Here is a 19,716-nt window from a genome sequence, read left to right on the forward strand (position 1 = left end):
AGACCGGTTCGGTTTAGCCTCGCCCAACTTTAGCCGCCAGCGCATCTCAGAGGCGTGCGTCGGCTCCCCGCCTCCCCTGAGCCCCTCACAGCCCGTACGGAGGCGCCGGGCCTCTCCCCGCCTCGCCGTTACCTCCGCTCCACCGGCCGCCGGCTCCCACCGCCTCACTGACAGGACAGCAATGGCGGCGCCGGCGCGCACTGCGCATGCGCGCGGAGAGCCGAGCGGCTCGATCGCGAGCGACGGCGGTAGAGCACCGATAGGCTCGATTCCCCTCTCTTCGCCTTGCTGTGATCGGCTCCTCCCGGCCAGGGCAGTGAGAAGAACGCCGAAGGAAGGATCTTGGGCTGCGGAGCACCGAGTCATGGATCGCCGCGGGAGGGGCTCGGCGGCACAGCGCCCCCAGGCGGCCGGAGGTGGGTCTGCAGGCGGGGGGAGCGGGGGAACTACGGGCAGGGGTGAGCTGCAGGCAGGGGCGGCTGCAGGCAGGGGCGGCTGCAGGCAGGGGGGCTGGGGAGCTGCAGGCAGAGGGATCTGGGGAGCTGCAGGCAGGGGGGGCTGCAGGCAGGGGGGCTGGGGAGCTGCAGGCAGAGGGATCTGGGGAGCTGCAGGCAGGGGGGGCTGCAGGCATGGGGATCTGGGGAGCTGCAGGCAGGGAGGTTCTGTGGACAGGGGGGCTGGGGAGCTGCAGCCTGGGGGGGTGCTGCAGGCAGAGGGGGCCTGGGAAGCTGCAGACAGGGCGCAGAGGGGGCAGTCTGCAGGGTGCATTGCAGGGGGGGCAGTTTTCAGGGTGCATTGCCGGGGGGCAGTGTGCAGTCGCGCTCCTCACGCAACACCATGTCCGGGGAGGGGACAGGAGCCATAGGCCCCGTGTGCATGCCACGCTCGCCACCCCCCCAGCGCCCCGTGCCAGCGCGGCACCCAGCAGACAGCACCATGGTGGCCCCCCCAGGTTACAGCACTGGCCATGCACCCTCCAGTCCCATCCCTCGAGAAGCACAGACAGAGACAGGACCCGGGGCAGGACGGCAGGATCTGGCCCTGCAGTTTTATTGAATCCGGTGTCCCGAGGGAGGGGGGCAGCTCCCACAGCATGGGGCACCTGGGGAGGGGGGGCTTCATTCATCCCAGGGTTCCTTGTCGGTGTCGATGGACACGCAGTTGTACACGGCGTAGCGCAGCAGCTCCTCGCAGGCCTTGGCCCTAGGAGGGGGACACGCTGGGTCAAGGTCACGACGGGCATCGAGAGCCCTGTGCTTCCCTCTCCACCCCCACCTGAATGTCCCTTGGGGCAGGACCTGGGGACCCTGGGAGGACACCCCCATGCCAACCCCAGGGAGGGGGGAACGTCCCCATCCCCTGTCCCCAGCTTGACTCACGAGGAATAGTTGGGCAAGAAGAAGGTGCCGGAGCACGTGGAGGCCTGTGGCATCAGGTCCAACACGTCCAAGCTTGGGAGAAAGGAGAGTCAGACCCAGGGACCCTGGCATGGTGCAGGGACCCCAGCCCGGGCAGGGTGGACTCACCTTTCCCTTTCCGGGTAGACGGTGATCTGAACCGGGAGGCGGCTCCGGCCAGTGACAAACTTGAGGAAGCGGCTGAGATCCTCTGTGGGGAAGGACAGGGCTCAGGGACAGGGACGGGACCATCCCAGTCGCTGCTGTTATGGCAGGGTCTGCCCTTGCAGAAGCATCCCGGGAGCACGGGGCAAAGTTAAGGGATGCTCTCAGCATCCCAGGAAGGGCCAGGCGGTACAAACCCAGCCAACTCCCAGGGAAGCGCCTAGTGAGCATCCCGGGGCACAGGGCAGTGGGTACCTGTGGAATAATTACTAAATTGGCCAAGAATACAAAAATACAGCATTGTTCACACATTAAGGAAAGTCATAAAATCAAGAGGCTTCTGAGGTAGAATACAGCCGCAGCTGGCACACAAAGAACCCAACATCTGCGATTCCCTGTACAAGGTTGTTTGCGAAACTACACGAGGGATGGAACGGAACACGCTTGTTCCGTGGCCTTCCCTTGTGACGAATAGCAGATATGGGGACGAGATGGTACTACGGAACTGATAAGCGGCCTACACGCTACCCGAGCCAACATTTCGTCTAATGTTGATGAAATGCTGTCCTTTTGTGCGAACTTTGCTCACCACAATGTACCAAAACACACCTCCATCCCGGAGGCTATCCGCCCCCGAGGTGTGAACACTCCTCCTTGAATACATTAATCATAATAAAAGTATGTATGACTAAAGTCACTCAAACTCCACTTTGAAGATAAAAAAATAATATAAAAATAGCCCAAGAGAGAGGGGATGTCAGGGAAGACACCATCGCGAAGAATTCCACCGCTGATTTCCGGGATCAGTCGACGGGCTGAGCCTTTCTTCCCCCCCATAGGGACGCCTTTGGGTAAGACTTCGATTACACCGAGCGCTTTCTCGGGGACTTAGAAATTTCTCTAGAGAATCTCTACCCTACATTTATAGCCAGGCTGTATCGTTTATAATTTTGTCGCGCGTTTGTATACTTAGCAATATCTTTATTTGCACGTGCTTTGCAGACAGTGTATTTATCACCGGCAATCCTAAAGAACCTGTATATCTGTTGTTTAAATAAACTGCACTGTTTAAGTAGCTAGCCGTTTCGCTTTCTCACTGAACGCGACCAAAACTTGAGAGAGGCCGTGCTAGTTCAGGAGCACGACTAGACTGAAGGCGCAGCCCACTATTAGTGTATCCAAATCGTAATAGTTTAATACATATTAAACGCGATTGGACTGATAGTGCTGAATTGGGCATCACTCAGAATTTAAACCTAGCCGCACCTAGCCTCCCACCTCGGTGAGGAGTGTTAGAACGCAAGGGGGTTTATCTTCTGCCAAAACCGCTTGGCCCCGTTTCACGCAACAGAATTTGGCGTAGTCTGGCGGGATTGCCATGGATAAACTGCTGCAAAAATATGATTGTGCCCCTTCCCAGGCTGGGAAGGAGTGGGCCCAAAAATTTTGGAAGGATGAAGAGAAAGTGGTGGAACGTATTGAAGAGTGTCGGGTTTCACAGAAGCTCAGAGCGGGGAAAGGCAAGGGTGTGATTTGTGCTGTGTTAGGCGCCTGTTTATCTTGTGCACAACAAGAAGCTAGAGAAACCCCTGCTCCTAATCTGATTTCAGCTGTAGAATATGCAACCCTGAAATCGGAGAATGAGGTGCTGAAGTCATCATTAGCCTTGCAAAAGGAGACAGGAGAAAAATTAAGAACTCAAGTCAATAAGCTTGGGAGTGAAAATCTCCAACTTAAAATGTTATTGGAAAGGGTGACTGGGCTCTTAGATAAAATGCAGCCCTCGACCCAGGTCCAACAGATTCGTAAGTTAATGTGTTATCCAAATTCCGGAACCCAGACCGGAGATTTTTTGTCTAATAGTGAGGATGACGAAGAAGATGAGGAGGAAAGGAATTTTACTTTGAAATCCCAAGTTTTTCCTTTACGTCCTCTGGTTAAAACTGAAACTGCGGTTGATGACGATGATGAAATTCACACCACTGTGCGTACCGTTCCATGGACACCAACCGAGTTAACAAAAATAAGGGAGAAATATTCGAGGCGACCAGAAGAGTCAGCTGTTGAGTACGAGTGGCGAGTTTCTTCTGAAGGGGGGGACAGAATCATGCTGAGTGAGGAAGAAGCAGGAGACTCTTGGGGACCAGGAGTGTTTTTAACCACTATGCCTGGGGATCATAATTATTCCCTAACTGCTCGAGCAGCCTATTGGGCAGGGGGTATGGATCCGCGAGAGAGGGGGGAGCCGTTAGAGATTAGAGCTACAGGCTACTCTGATCTGTTTGCGGCTGTACGGAAAGCAGCTTGTCTGCAAGCCATGTATGACAGAGAGGAATTTCGGAAATCCCCAATGTCAGCCCCTATCGACCCCGATCGATTAGCCCCTCTCATCCGTGGTCTTCCCGATTGCCTGAAACCGTTCCTTGTTCGTACTCAAGATCGTATACGAGAGGCTCGGGGTGCTCATGGGCGGGGCCGTCGTCACTACATGCCCACCTGGAATGAATATGTACAGGAAATAGATCAATATGGGCGCCGAATGGGCTGGGCCAGCCTAACTAGTGAGAAATCCTCCGAACACCCCCGAAAGGTTCGCCAAGTCCGAACTCACACTAAAAACCCTAAATCGGAGGAAAGGTTTAAGCCTGATAAGGACCGGAATGAGTTGTGGCGTAAAGCCCTACAATTAGGGGTGCCCCGACAATTCTTGCACGGTGTCCCTACGGGAGACCTCCGTACACTAGTCCAATCTCTAACTAGAAAGAATAATGCGGCTGGGGAGAAAAGTCTAACCAGAGAATCCCCAAGTCGTGAGAAAATTGTGCCTTCTGCACCGGAACGTAACTTGATTGATTTGACAGAGTCCCAGCCAAAAAACTCCTATCCCCGGGGAGGGCAGTGAGCCACCCTGTCCGGCAGGTACTAGCAATTCAATGGCTCTCTCATAAAGACTCTGAACCTGTTATTGTCATTCCTGTTGGACCCCGGAAGATATTGGTAAATTTTATTATTGATACTGGAGCACAAATGTCTGCAATCACTAACGAAACAGCACAACTTCTAGGTATAAATCCCACCCGACGCAGAGTCAGCTTCACAGGAATTGATGGTGTGGTAAAAACATGCCCCACTGCAAAAATTAACCTCTGGTTGCCGGGAGAGCAGCGAATGACTAGGGCAGAAGTGTTAGTGGGTGCCTCACATTCTAACCTCCTAGGATTTGACGTGCTGCGTGGGCGAATGTGGAAATTCCTGGATGGAACTGTGTGGAGTTTTGCAGGACGCAAAAAAGGATTAGACACAGTTAAACTGGGCCTATTAGAAACATCTATACCTTTGCCTCCCTCTAAAATTACCAACGTCCGACAGTACCCACTGCCTGCAGCTGCACTTGCAGGAGCAGACGGGGTGGTATCAGATTTAGAAAAAAGAAACATCATTAAGAGGACTCACTCGCCTTATAATTCACCGGTGTGGCCAGTAAAGAAACCAACCGGGCAATGGCGTTTCACAGTAGATTACCGAAAGTTAAACGCCAACACTGCACCCCTGACCGCTGCGGTTCCGAGTATCGCTGAAATTGTGACAATGATAAAAGGAGCTGCCCATCCTTGGATGGCTGCCTTAGATGTAAAAGACATGTTTTTTGTGATTCCCCTCCTTGAGCAGGACAAAGCGCAGTTTGCATTCACGTGGAAAGGAGTCCAATATACCTTTAACCGACTTCCACAAGGATACAAACATTCCCCCACCATTGCTCATAATGCTTTAGCTAAAGTGCTATCAGAGATTCCTGTTTCACAGGGATGTACAGTATACCAATATATTGACGACATCTTAATAGGGGGAGAGAGCCAAGAAAGTGTACAAGACATGATGCAAAACATCCGAAAAACATTATCAGATTTGGGATTGGAAATTCCAGACTCAAAATGTCAGGGACCCGCACAGGAAGTTAAATTCCTGGGGGTCTGGTGGATTAAGGGAGCTGCTTCTGTCCCTCAGGATACCCTGAAAAAAATAGAACATGGACAGAATCCTTCCAGCACGAAGGAGTTACAGCAAGTTCTGGGAACTTTAAGTTATTGGCATAAACACATCCCTGGCTTTTCCATCATTGCTCACCCCCTTTATTGTTTGCTCAAAAAAGGTAAATCCTGGGAGTGGACTGAACAACATACTAATGCACTAGAATTGCTAATAAAAGAGCTAAGGTTATTCCAACAACTTGGCCCCATACATCCAACTGACCCTGTCCATGTAGAATGGGGGTTCAGCGAACATGGTTCTCATTGTAACTTATGGCAAAAGGGACCAGCAGGACCGGAGAGACCATTAGAATTTAGCTCTCACTCCTTTAATGATACTGAGAGCAGATATTCAGACCTTGAGAAGGGTTTACTGTCCCTGGTGCGAGCATTGCAACGAGCAGAGCAGATAAGGAGCGAACAGAGCGTGATTGTTCGGGGCCCTTTTCGTCTCCTAGATGTGGTCCGTAAAGGGACAGCACCACCAGCCGGCATTGCCCAGAAACCCACAGTTCGAAAGTGGTATGCTTATTTAGAAGGCATTAATGATATCATGCCAATCTCTGAAGGTAGTATCAAAGTATCCAAGCTCCAGAAGGATATAGATGGTGCCCTATTGTTCCAATCCCCACCAAACAGACCATCTCCAATCCAAGAAGCACCTCCTCTGAAAGAAGGCAGTGATCTTACAGGAGTGTGGTTTACTGATGCGTCATCTCACCGTGAGAACAGTAAGTGGAAATACAAGGCCGTAGCACTGGAAGTAGCAACGGGGGAAAGAGCAATTGAAACAGGAGAAGGTAGCGCACAAGTAGGGGAACTCAGAGCCGTCCTACTAGCTGCACAACATGGGGCTACTTACATTTACACTGACTCATATGCTGTTTTTAAAGGAGCCACTGAATGGATTGGACACTGGGCAGCCAATGATTGGCAGGTGAATAGAGTCCCAATCTGGGAGACAGATAGTTGGAAGCAACTGTTGGAAATGGGAGGACAGAGAACATTGCACATTGGTTGGGTAAAAGGCCATGATCGTTCGAACTCGATCACTGCTCAATTCAACCAACAGGTAGATAGCCTCACGCGGTTGCAGCAAATTGACATTGTAGATGATGGTCGGGAATGGGAACGCTTACTCGAATGGTTACATATTAAGCGTGGCCATACAGGCCGTGCTGATCTGTATCAGGAAGGTCTAGCCCGGGGGTGGCCTGTGTCGGTTAAGCTGTGTGAACAAGTAGTAACCGCCTGTTCACAATGTCGCCTACGACTCAATAAAGATCATCCGAGTAAGGCGCCTCCTTTACACATTCGGGACAAGAAAACATTGTGGCATTCATGGCAAATTGATTATATTGGGCCCTTGAGATCATCAGGTGAGAAAAGATACGTCCTAGTCGGAGTGGAGATTATCTCTGGCCTCACTATGGCCACCAGCTTCAAATCAGCTACTGGGGACAACACAGTGAAAGGCCTAAAAGGGTGGTTCAGCACACTTCCCCTTCCTGAGGAAATCCAAAGTGATAACGGTTCACACTTTACCGCTACAGTGGTACAAGACTGGGCCAAAGAAGAAGGGATTCGATGGGTATTTCATACTCCCTATTATCCTCAGGCTAATGGCATTGTTGAACGCACCAATGGATTGGTTAAGCGTTTTGCAAAAACTCATGAACCTGGTTGGCATTTGCGATTGGATGATGCCATCTATCAATTAAATAACAGATGGAGTGGAGATGGCTGTCCTAAAATGAAAGCTTTCTGTGTATCTGCTGATATCATCACTCCAAAAGTTCCCAATGAACCACGAAAATACCTAGGACAATTTCACCCTGGGCAACCTGTGTTAGTGAAAATGCCTCAAATTGGCACAGTACCAATGGTGTTAGCTACTCCCAAAAACCCCCATGCATGGGAAGCCAAAGACTGTTCAGGGAAGATACACCGGATCAGCACCCGGTGGATCTCGCCCTCTTTTTAACCCCGTCGGTCAAATGAGACCGAGCAGATTTTCTTTTCCTTTGTGTCTTACAGGAACCTTGGAAGAACTGTACTGGACAGACGCATTGGCCTACGCTAACCTCGAGTGTCTCCAGGGAATCCTGACATTGATCCTGGCAATAATATTATTTTTGTTATGTATGGCCATCTGGAGGCCTAAATTTTAGAATGACGAATTGGCAGATGGAATTGATGCTATTCAGTTTTATCTTTTTACTCCCTGTTGTTTGTAGTCAAAGAGACCCAGAATGGCCGTGGTCTCAAGCTTATGTAAAACACAATGCGATGGCAGGAACAGGAAAAGGAAAATTGAGCCTGGCCACTGTAGTCCTACATGAAAATGAGGTGTTTTCAAAACATGAGATAGATCAAAGCATAGATATAGTCGAACCTGACTCAACTCCACAGACTAGTCTGGTTCCACTGCCACTATCTGAAACCCCCGATAATGACACCTTATTGAGCGGACTTAAGAATCTGCCCCTTGATGATGAGCTTTGGGATAATGCACTGTCACGATACACTGCAAGCACTGAGACACTAGAAAACATGAGGGATTTAAATCTCTCCACTCTGGTTATACAAGGAAGTGAAGTATATTCCAGAGATAAATGGAGTTGGAAAGACTCACTCCAAATGGCTAAGCTTGAAGCCGTCCCAGGAAAGAAAATACAAATTAGCTGCCGAGTAATCAATGGGTCTGCTCACCATAGACCAACTGTAATTGAAACCATCCATGTAGACTCTACTAAACCGGACAAATATAACACTGATTGTTACAAAATTATAGAGCCAAACTCAGATTGCTGGCACAACTTCACCTTTATCAAACCTATCGTAGTATATTGTATTTGGGGCTACAGGGGCACGGAATTGTTATTTGAATTTATGATTGACTCAAATACATCTGAACCTGTTGAAATGAACCCAAAACCTACACCCCCACAAACTTTCAAGGGTGTAGCTACTCAGCCCTCCATTAGTCTAACTCCTTACACCTTTAACATTGGCCCTTATGCCATTAAACACACAGGTCAACAACAAATACTGTTTAACCCAACATATTCCCTCAAACGAGTAGAATTGTCAATGCAGATTAATATCTCTGCGATCAAACCCACCTGCTCACCATTCCTGAGTACATCTTATGCAGGATGGTCAGCATGGTTAGGCCGGCGAACTGTTGCCACCTCACAACGACTGAAGAGAGAGGTGACTGGTATCTTAGGAACAGGACTGGGAGTCTTAAATAGTACAGATGCTGAGATACTTGCAAACAAACTAGTCACAACTACTAGTGATCTAGACAAATTAAAACATCCTCTACAGTCCTCTCTATCAGCATTGGGAAATCACCAATGGCTTTTATCGAATATATTGCCTCAGTGGGAGGAAACGGGTGAAAAAGACCATCAGCTGATCACAGATGCACTTGGTACAACCCAAAACAATGTTTCCTTGGCCCTTAGTTGTATCCAAGCCCAACTGTGGATGCAATCTATGACAGCCGCAATTATAAGGGAAGGTGAAGAAGGCACCTTGCCCACTGAAATTCGAAAAGTAATATGGGATAATGCAATTGAGTTTGAGAGAAAATTTCAATCCTGGTGGTATCTGGTTAATTTCATCTATGATCCCACTGAGAGCAAAGCCACAGCTTTTGTCTTAACGATACGCAATGCCTCAGTATACACCATATACCCAATCATCGCACTGGGGTTGAATCACCATGGAGCTATACTCCATCCGGTAGAGCATAGAGTGTGGGCACACCAAAACGAGAATAAATGGCAAACTGTTGATGTTGAAGCATGCATTTCACGAGATCAACAAGGATTCATTTGTGAGAGTAATACTCTCAAGGCACAAGACATTTGTCTTGACACCAACCAGAACGTTTGTCATTTTGAGATACAACCTGATGAAACCCCAGAAACTGTGCTTGTATATATTGGGAAAGGGTGTGTTTGCATGAGGTCTCCCTGTACTTTTGTATTCGTAGATGACATAGCAGTAGATATAAGTAATAACTCAAATCTTTGTGTTTGTAACTTTACTAACATCATTGGATGTGACTTCAGTTATTCAGCTCCTGTTACGTCTTTTCAATTGCTACAATCTAATTACACATTGATTCGAGATTTGCTGCCTACCCCTATCGGAATGAATCTCTCACTAGTGAAGAAGTTGCTACAACACGATGAATTGAAGCGATTGTTGAAAGAGGCCCAAGAAAATGGACAAAGAACTCTGATTACTGTCCATCATGACGTTGAAGAAATACACCATGTACTGGAAAGGGTCAAGAGAGACGGTGGACATGAATGGTGGGACACCCTCTTTGGATGGTCACCAACAGCTACAGGACTTTTTAACAAGATGCTCCATCCTGTTGTTGTTCTACTAGTACTCACTGTATTGTGCTTTGCTTTGACAATTGTTTTATATGTTAGACTTTGGATTATGATGAAACGCTTAACTCGCTTAATCACCCCACAAGAAGTATTTGCACTTGATATCCCTCGCCATAAGAGGACATGTGATATTCCCCATCAGTATTGATTATCGTGGAGCTTAAGTGACTGTAGTCACGGGGTGGATTATGTGGAATAATTACTAAATTGGCCAAGAATACAAAAATACAGCATTGTTCACACATTAAGGAAAGTCATAAAATCAAGAGGCTTCTGAGGTAGAATACAGCCGCAGCTGGCACACAAAGAACCCAACATCTGCGATTCCCTGTACAAGGTTGTTTGTGAAACTACACGAGGGATGGAACGGAACACGCTTGTTCCGTGGCCTTCCCTTGTGACGAATAGCAGATATGGGGACGAGATGGTACTACGGAACTGATAAGCGGCCTACACGCTACCCGAGCCAACATTTCGTCTAATGTTGATGAAATGCTGTCCTTTTGTGCGAACTTTGCTCACCACAATGTACCAAAACACACCTCCATCCCGGAGGCTATCCGCCCCCGAGGTGTGAACACTCCTCCTTGAATACATTAATCATAATAAAAGTATGTATGACTAAAGTCACTCAAACTCCACTTTGAAGATAAAAAAATAATATAAAAATAGCCCAAGAGAGAGGGGATGTCAGGGAAGACACCATCGCAAAGAATTCCACCGCTGATTTCCGGGATCAGTCAACGGGCTGAGCCTTTCTTCCCCCCCATAGGGACGCCTTTGGGTAAGACTTCGATTACACCGAGCGCTTTCTCGGGGACTTAGAAATTTCTCTAGAGAATCTCTACCCTACATTTATAGCCAGGCTGTATCGTTTATAATTTTGTCGCGCGTTTGTATACTTAGCAATATCTTTATTTGCACGTGCTTTGCAGACAGTGTATTTATCACCGGCAATCCTAAAGAACCTGTATATCTGTTGTTTAAATAAACTGCACTGTTTAAGTAGCTAGCCGTTTCGCTTTCTCACTGAACGCGACCAAAACTTGAGAGAGGCCGTGCTAGTTCAGGAGCACGACTAGACTGAAGGTGCAGCCCACCATTAGTGTATCCAAATCGTAATAGTTTAATACATATTAAACGCGATTGGACTGATAGTGCTGAATTGGGCATCACTCAGAATTTAAACCTAGCCGCACCTAGCCTCCCACCTCGGTGAGGAGTGTTAGAACGCAAGGGGGTTTATCTTCTGCCAAAACCGCTTGGCCCCGTTTCACGCAACAGTACCCCATCCCCCAGCCCACCCCCCTGAACATGAAGAGTGGGGGAAGGCTTGGGGTTGCTCACCGCTGGTGAAGTTGTTGAGCGCCTCCAAGAAGTTCTGGACACGGCTGTCATTGGAAGAAAAGTCCTCAAATGTGACTGTGACAAAGAATAGGCAACAGCTTTGTTAGAAACACCCAGCAAAGCAAATTAACATGGGACATGTCCATCCTGCCCTTCTGTGAGAGCCCAGAGTGGAGGCAGGAGAGGAGACTGTTCCCGGTGAGCCCCTGCAAGCCCCCAGCATCCTGAGAGGGGCCGGCACCCTGCACAAAGGTGGGTGGAGAAACGAGGGTCCCAGTTTGCAGGGTGGCCATTTGCCTTCACCCGAGGGACCAGAGTGGAGACTGGTGGGGGTTGCAGCTAAACTTGAAGCATCCTTATCCAGGGTCCCTCCGGCTCGTCCTCCCCCAGGCTCCCAGGCACACCACAACCACAGACTCAGCATGGGGCAGGATGCATGCTCAGGACGAGCATTTTTGAGGGGGGGGCCCTGTCCATGCCGGGGGCTGGGAGCAGCTTTGGGCTGGCCCTGGCACTTACTGAACTTCCGCAGTTCGGCCACCGTGATCTCAGGGTCCCCACAGACCACCTTCTCCAGCTGCTGCCAGGTGAGCAGGTCCAGCACAGGCTGGGGCACCACACGGAGCAGCCCAGCACGCATGGCCGCGATCTGGAGGGGACACAGGAAGGGTCTCATGTCACCATGATGGGTCTGAGCCCAGGGAAGTCAGTCAGGGCACTGGGGAGAGGGACTGCAGGACCCCAAAGGGGGTCCCCAGGGCTCATGGACATCCTGGGCGCAGGATGCACAGAGGAACTGCCCAGCTAGAGCTGGGTTTGGGGACACATTTTCGCAGACACCAACCCCACAGGTACCGAGAAGGCTTGCCACAGAAGCAGGGTCTCCTTGCAGCCATGCTGGCCCTGGGGGATGGTGTTACCTGCTCCTTGCTCTCCTCCATCCGAGCCCTCTGCACCAGGCGGATGAACTCTTTGCGGTCCTCGTAGCGCACCACGGTGCCGCTGCCCTTGGGGATCAGCTCCACCATGCGCTGGTCACTGAGCACCGTCGTGTAGGTCAGCTCTCTGCCAAACATGAACTCGAAGGCTTCCCTATCCACCCCCTCCAGCAGCTCCAGCAGCTTCACCTGCAACCCCAACGGGTGAGAGCCATCACAGCGGAGCTGGAGCAGCCACGGGAGTGCACAGCACAACCCTGCTGACCTCCAGCCCTTCTTACCAGCTCCGAGTCCACGGTGGCGAAGTCCTTGCTCCAGCTGACCTCCTCCCCTGCCAGCTGTTTCCACACCAGCGCCGGCAGGGACAGGATCTGCCAAAGGGAGTGGAGACACACATCCATCCTATGTCCCTCTTTCACCCTAGGGCAGCGCCTCTCCCCAAGACATTGTGGCCCCCACCAAGCCCCCCTGATGGCCAGGGAGGCTCTGCTGTGCTCACCAGAAACTCCTTGCTCCTCAGGGCTGCTCCCATCAGCTGCCCGATCCACTCGTACTTGGGGAAGTCCTTGCAGGAGGGGTTGGGGACGTACATGTCCCTGGCGTCGCTGCTGCTGTTACCCTGCGGGAGAGAGACTTAGGAGCCACGGACACTGATGTGACCAGCCCAGTGTGTCCCTCCCTGCAGCCTCCCTCTCCATCACCCTTCCACCAGCCTCTCCTGCCCTTTACACCCCTCCAGGAGATCTCCGCCACCCAGATACAAGCGCAGCCTCCCTGGCCAATAGCCCTGCAAGCATTAAGATGTGACTAATGCCCCAAAAGGCCCCAGACTCTGCTAGATGCCCCATCAGGGCCAGGACAGGTGGACAGCAGGGTGCCAAACCTGGTTGGAGGTGCGCACGAAGAAGGGCAGAGGCACAGGGACATCGCCTGAACTGGGACACAGCTCCTCCGACACGTCCGACAGGCTGTCCCGAAAACCACCGCCTGCAATGGGGGCAGAGGCTGATTAACACCTGACATGCCTGGGGCCAGATGCTGAGCCACAGGATCTGGCCAAGCCACCCCCTCTCCCTGGGGCAGTGGTGGGGGCTTAGGGGAGATGCAGGGACCATCCCATTGTGTGTAGAGCGGGGCTGCCTCCCACAGAGCATCCGGGACAGCGTGGGCACCCCGCTGCAGCGGGTGATGCACCGAGCTGCCCCCCAGCACGAGAAAGCCCAGGGGAGAGCCCCAGGGAGGGAGGGGAGAGCTCTCACCGTTGTCGACGATGCCCTCGGTGATGAACTCACACTCCCACCACTGGCTGTAGCTCAGGGGCCACCTGCATGGAAGCAACAGCCCTATGCGCATCCCTCCTCCGAGAGAGCCAGCAGCACCCGGCATCCCACCACACCCCTCTCCGGGGATGTGACACCCCGCAAATGTGACATGAAGACCTACCTGTAGTCCAGGGGCTGACTGCTCTTGGAAGATCTGAGGCTTTCGTACAGCTGGAGAGAAGCAGAGCGGAAAGGGGATGAGATGCAGCGGGGACAAGCCATGCTGAACTGGCAGGTACCCGGCGCGGGGCATGGCGTGGCCATACCTGGGTGAAGACGGCGTTCCTGCAGCTGGGGTCCAGCGCGGGGTTAGCACGGTGCTCCCAGGCCAGGTGCCGGTTGATGTACAGCTTTGGCAGGGTGTGAGGGGGGGTGCTCTCCGAGGACCGGAGACAGTGGGTGATGAGGGCTGCGCTCTGCTTGGACAGCAGCAGGAACGGCTTCATGCTCTAGCAAGGGACGAGCAGGGATGGTTAGAGGCTTGATCCTGCCACCGCGTGCCCAGTTTTTCCTTCCCCAAGCACAGCTCCCGGTGTCACAGGGGATGCTCAGCTCCTCCATCCCTCTGGCAATGCCCAGCACGGCAGCTCTCAGCATGAGCCCAGGGCTGGTCTGTCCCCGTCAGATTGAGGGGGACATGCCACAGCTCCCAGGGAAACCAGCCAAGCCCATGATGAGATGTTGCTACCGGCACCATCCCAGGGGAGCCTAGCAAACACTCACCCTGAGTGCATCGAAGGTGCCGATGCTGTCCTCAGGGAAGGGGATCAGGTAATGCAGGACACTGTCCAGGAGCTGGACGAACCTGGAGACGAGAGAGAAGCAGCGTAAGGATGCGAGGGGGTTGGTGGACACGTAGAGCCCGATACACCTGCGGTGGTGTTTCACCACGGACAGCCCCAGGCACATGCTGAGCCTGGGCACTGTGCTCCCTGCACATGGGTCTCCTCCAGCCCATGGAGGCACCCATGGATTTTGTTCCCTCCAAGAAAAAGCTGCAAACAAGGGCAGCGCAGCCCACGCCGCAGCACTGTAGCTGAATTGGGTGTCTCTGTGGGGCCAGTGTTGATGCCCGCCTGGGGCTGCCCTGCAGGCAGCGGGGCGGGGGACTCCACATTGCAGGTCCCCCTCACCCCATGCCGGCACTGTGCTCCCCAGGCACTGGAAGCAGCCGTGTTTGGATGGGGAGCAGCAAGCCGAAGCCCCTGACACACATGGGGAAGAAGCTGGCAGACTTTAAGCAAGACATATGCAATCCCCTGCTAGAGGCCAGCGCATGGTCCTTCTCGGGGCCTGGGCTCACCGTGGGGACAATGCCATCCCCACGCCATACCTCTGGATGAGCACGGCCCGCCGGTACAGCACATCGGCATCCACCCCTTCCAGGAGAGGGTAGCGCACCAGCTGGGCTGGCTGGAACATGTCGGCGTTGAGGATGAGGTCCCACTCCCAGAAGGACCTGATCTTAATCCCTCGCAGGCGGACGTTGTACCCTTGGTCTGCCAAGAAAGGACAGCGATGCTGCATGCGTGGCTGCAGCTGTGCGGCTGGCATGGCTAGGATGTCGCAATGGGGGGCAAGGAGCCCCCAGTGCCTGCGGCATCCCAAATGAAGCTCATTCCCCAGCTTTTCCTCCAACAGACCCCAGAAAGCAGCTGGTGCGGCAGGAAGAGCCGCAGATGCCGGGACTGGCTACAGGTTTAGGGCTGGCAGCCCCAGTCCAGCAGTGCAGGCTCACCCCGGCACTCCAGGATGCGGATCTCCAGCACGGGCAGGTGGGTCTTCATGTCACGGAGGATGCAGACATCCTGGAAGCTGTTCCTGCACACAGCACAGAGGGAGATGGCAGAGCCACCAACACGGTGGCCAGTGAGGTGTGGGCCACTCTGGCTCCCCAGCTGAGGATGCACCACTACCCATGGTGACAGCCCCCCCGCCTCACTGGGGCTGTGGCAGGAGGGGACCGAGCAGAGAGGAGAGGCTGTCAGAGGCACAGAGATGTCCCGAAGAAGGTGGAAGCCACGTCCAGAGAAGAGCCCGGAAAGGGCATAAATTCAAAGCAGAACAGAAAGGTGAGATGGCCGAGAGCACGTCAGTGTTCCCAGGGAGTCCAGGCACATCTTGCATCAGTACAACCACCCTTTGAGCCGAGCCGGTCATGCGAGGGTGATGTGTTTTGAAGGAAACAGGGATTTGTGGAGATGAGCAATTTGGTAAGTGATTTGCTTGTGTTTCCAAAGCCTTTGGTAAGGTCCCATCAAAGACTTAAGGGTGTGTGGGGAAAAACCACTGCGACTGCCCAGATCTAGCGAGGAGCTGGCTCCTGCCACTCGGAGAGACATCAGTGGTCTTGCAAGGCTTCTTCAAAGTCAAATCTCACTGCTCAGCCAAAAAAAAGGCAAAGAGGCAAGTTTTGGGGAAGGCGGAGATCTTCGCACTCCTGTGTAAACCCCTGCCTGCCTTGAGAAGGTGCTGCAGAGCCAGAGCGAAGAGGGAGAGGTGAAGCACCCCAGGACTTCTCAGCTACAGCACAGCAGAGATGCTCAGAAAGGAGACGGCAGACACACGTGCTCCTAGAGGCAAGGAGGAGGAGGAGGAGGAGGAGGAGGAAGACCCCACAAAGTCACCAGGCAGGAGGAAGCACACAGCAGGCCAGCTGCCGCAGGACAGATGAGGAGCAGGAGTAGAGATGAAGATGCTTGGCTGGCACGTGGAGGCAGGGGGGACACCATGCTTGTAGGGACAGACATAACCTCTAACCAGAAACCTGCAGAGAGCCACCGTCACCGCCAGGTCACTCAGGACTGACCTCAGCCCTTTCCTTAGCATCTGCTTAGGATGCAGAGACACCTTGTGTGTTTAGCCCAAGCTGGACCCAGGCTGCTCTTTGCTCATTACTCACTCATTAATAAGGACGGTTCTCAGGTGCTGCAGCCTGTTCGGTGCCCCACCGTACACAGCCACTCGCCTGGGTATGTAAGAGCTGGCCTGCCCATCCAGCATCAGCCACAGCCTCCTGGGGACAAGAAGAGCAATGGGCAGCGATGTCCTCCCCTCACGAGCTGCCTGGGCATGGAGATGCCCCTAGAGATGTCCCAGGACTGGGGGCAAGGCTATGTCCTCCTGGGGTGCATCTGGAAGTAGCTAACCCCCACCTTAACCCCGAGCCCCCGGCTGCAGCCTGGGGAAAGCTGCTTTCACAAGGAAGATGGTGCTTTGCCCTGCACCCTGCACATCCCTGGCACAGCTACCGGCAGGAGGGGACACCCCCAGGTCTCACTTGACAATGGTGCCTTTCTTCATGTTGAGCCGCACCCAGTGCTGCCCCGGGGGCCCGTTGCTCTCCCAGGAGGTGTATGTCTGGTTGTCGGTCAGATGGGCCACGCCACAGTCCTCCTGCAAGAGCGCAGTGAGCAGAGGGAGGGAGCTGAGCATCCTTGGGCACACCATGGCCACCCCCAGGACAGGTTCTGTGGGGCCACAAGAGGTCAGGACTAGGCCAGCCCCTCAGTTTCCTGGGCTGCGGGTGGATGGTGGGTCCCACACAGAGCAAGCTGGGCATGGTGACGGACCCCTCACAGCGCCCCAGAGACACAACGGAGTTTTGCTCCAGATGCCCAACTCCTCGCAGTTTTGCTAGACCCCACAACCATCCCCTGCCTCTCATGGAGGGGACAGCCACCGCCAGCTGGTCCTCCCTTTAAGCCACGGAGGAACCCCACTACGTACCACCTGCGAGGAGACCTCGATGCTGCTGAGGTGCTCCTTGGTGCAGTCCTCACGCTGCAGCTCCCTCTTCTTGTGATCGTACAGGAAGCACCCCAGCTCCATGTCATGCTCGTAGCTCCATCCAGGGGGCACGGACCTGCAGGGAAGCTCTGTGTTAACGGGATGGGGAGACCAGGCTGCACCCCAAACCTGCCCACCAGCACTGTGCAGGTGCCCCAGCTTGGATTGGAGGAGATGCCAAGCAGCATCTCATGGGCGCCACATCAGGATGGCGCCAGGCAGCTGTCCTGGCCGCAGGCAGATGTCACAGCTGTACCTCACCACCACCATGCTGGCCATTTATGGCCACCCCAGCCCAGTGGCAACAGCACCACACAGTTGCTCTCATGCTCCACAGAGCAAAGGCCATCTTTGCTTGAGCAGCATCAAATGGTTATCAATATAAAAGGCACCTCATGGCACCCATCCACCCCAATCCTGACCCTGCACCAGTCCTGGCACCACAGGCGTGTCAGAGCCCCGACCGGCCACCCCTCAGGGTGCTACAGTACCGCTCTAGGAGATGCACTTGTACCGAAACTTCTGCACAGCGGTCTCATCCTGCTCTATGAGTATCGGCTTCTCTCCCAGGCGCACGGGGTACGTCAGGTCCACCACTTGTTCCCAGCTGGAGCAGCACCGGTAGAGGCGTCAAACAAGGGAAAAAATGGGTCAGTGCTTAGCATGCCCAGGTGTTACTGCCGGAGCCTGGAGTAGAGGCAGCAGCAGTAGGAGACCAGGGACGGCACCCAGGGGCTGCAGGAACAGCTGTGGGAGGATTGAGAGTGTCCCTGCACCCAGGTGCAGGCTTGGGCAGAGCAGGGGAATCCAGCCCTGCATATGGCCTTCCATCACGAAAATCAAGTACAAGCTCTCTCATCTCCGCATTACTTTCGTGCCACCACACAGCCCAAACCCAAATGTCTCAGAAACCCCCTGGCATCATCTTTATCCTGCGTAGGTGCTGTCACAAGCTAACAGGATCAGCCTACGAGGGGGCACCCTCCTGCCCGCAGGTGGCTCAGCAGGGATGTGTCCCACCTGCCTGGAGGGAGTGAGGGGGGCTGTGTTAGTTTCCGGTGGGATTTGGGGTGGTTGGGTCACACCTTCTGTGGGTACCAGCCACGCGTGTCTCCAGCATCCACAGCCCGGTCCCTACCCGGGGTGCAGCAGGCTGGGGCCGTACCTGACCGCGGGTTTATAATCCACCCCGAGCGTTTGGTGCTGCCACTGGATCTTCTCCACGGACTCAACCCGCACCAACTTATCTCCTCCCTCTCCAAACCTCTGCGCCAGGAGCCAGCCCTCAGCCAGGTCATGGTTGCCCGTGTACTCCTCCAGCTGCTCCTGAAAGCGCATCCCGCCTTGTCACCGCCGTCGGGACCCGGGCTCCCCGGGCCTGTTCCCGCCTGCTCGACGGGGCGCGTCCCGCCGTTACCTTGCTGAGCTTGACCCAGAGCCCGGCGCCGTTGCAGTACTCCTCGCCGGTGGCGCGGAGGCAGCCGCCCTTCCGCACCTCGATGGTGGCCCTCGCCGCCCGCTTGCCGCCCCGCGCCGGCCCCGGGCTGTCCCACACGCTGAGCAGGCTGCGGGCGGCGGCGGCGGCGGCGGTGGGGTCCTTGCAGATCTTGTACTGCACCTCCCGCGGCACGTAGCAGAGGGCGGCGGGCAGCGGCCGGGCCCGGCGGAAGCACTCGCTGCACTGCAGCAGGAACCGCAGCCGGCCCAGCACCTGGTGCGGGGCTTCCCCGCCCGCACACATCGCGTACCGGCTGCGGGGCACCGCGCCGCCCCCGAAGGTGCCGCTCCCGCTGCGCCCCGGGCTGTCCCCGGTGCTCTGCCCCCGCCGGTGCCCGCGGTGCCAGTGTCACCGCGCCCGCCTCCGGCCGCGCCCAACCCAGCCCTCCGGGGACGCCCTCCCTGCCCGGCTGTCGCCTCCGCCCCGAATATCCCCCCCCCCGGGCACAGCCCAGCCCTTCTTCACTCCAGCGGGATGATGGGTGAGGGGTCGCCGTCATCCCTCCTGTGACAAGATGCGACAGTGTTACGCCCACCCTGGTCCCTCGGTCACCAGCAGGAGCTGAACCAGGTCACCTGCATCCCCTTGCCCTGTGGCTTAGGACTCTGCTCCCTCCTGGCTTCCAATGCTGCTGTCACCGCCTGCATCCGGGGGGACTCTGCTTGTCAGGCTACAGGGTTCAGGGCACAGGGCTACATCTCCGTCACGGATAGGGAAAAGAGAGGAGCGGTCATCCTGCTATGCGGACAACCAGCTCCTGGCTGGCTGGGGGACATATCCCTGCCCCAGGCAGGCTTGCAGTGGGTAGTGAGGT

General features: G+C 54.3%; 2 protein-coding genes across 2 annotated transcripts in view; both read right to left on the reverse strand.

Moving 5' to 3' along the window:
• The window catches only part of EIF2B3 (eukaryotic translation initiation factor 2B subunit gamma), a 102,977-nt gene extending 102,687 nt beyond the window's left edge, over positions 1-290 (reverse strand). The window contains exon 1 of the mRNA XM_074597732.1: positions 133-290. Coding sequence (XP_074453833.1) covers positions 133-208 — 76 coding nt within the window. The 5' untranslated portion in view covers positions 209-290. The remainder of the gene's footprint in view (positions 1-132) is intronic.
• A 724-nt stretch (positions 291-1,014) lies between these two features.
• Positions 1,015-19,169, reverse strand: LOC141747471 (E3 ubiquitin-protein ligase HECTD3-like). Its single transcript, XM_074597734.1, has 21 exons — positions 18,822-19,169; positions 18,570-18,730; positions 17,919-18,011; positions 17,345-17,480; positions 16,896-17,011; positions 16,518-16,631; positions 15,354-15,436; positions 14,949-15,114; positions 14,339-14,420; positions 13,882-14,064; positions 13,737-13,786; positions 13,553-13,617; positions 13,177-13,280; positions 12,793-12,912; positions 12,575-12,664; positions 12,276-12,482; positions 11,875-12,004; positions 11,356-11,430; positions 1,527-1,608; positions 1,380-1,451; positions 1,015-1,203 (listed from the first exon to the last, which is right to left on the reverse strand). Exons 1-21 carry the CDS (start codon positions 19,143-19,145, stop codon positions 1,119-1,121), a joined length of 2,538 nt encoding a protein of 845 aa, XP_074453835.1. The 5' UTR covers positions 19,146-19,169; the 3' UTR covers positions 1,015-1,118.
• Positions 19,170-19,716: the final 547 nt, after the last annotated feature.

This window comes from Larus michahellis, chromosome 8, assembly GCF_964199755.1.
Source record: "Larus michahellis chromosome 8, bLarMic1.1, whole genome shotgun sequence".
Taxonomy (NCBI): domain Eukaryota; kingdom Metazoa; phylum Chordata; class Aves; order Charadriiformes; family Laridae; genus Larus; species Larus michahellis.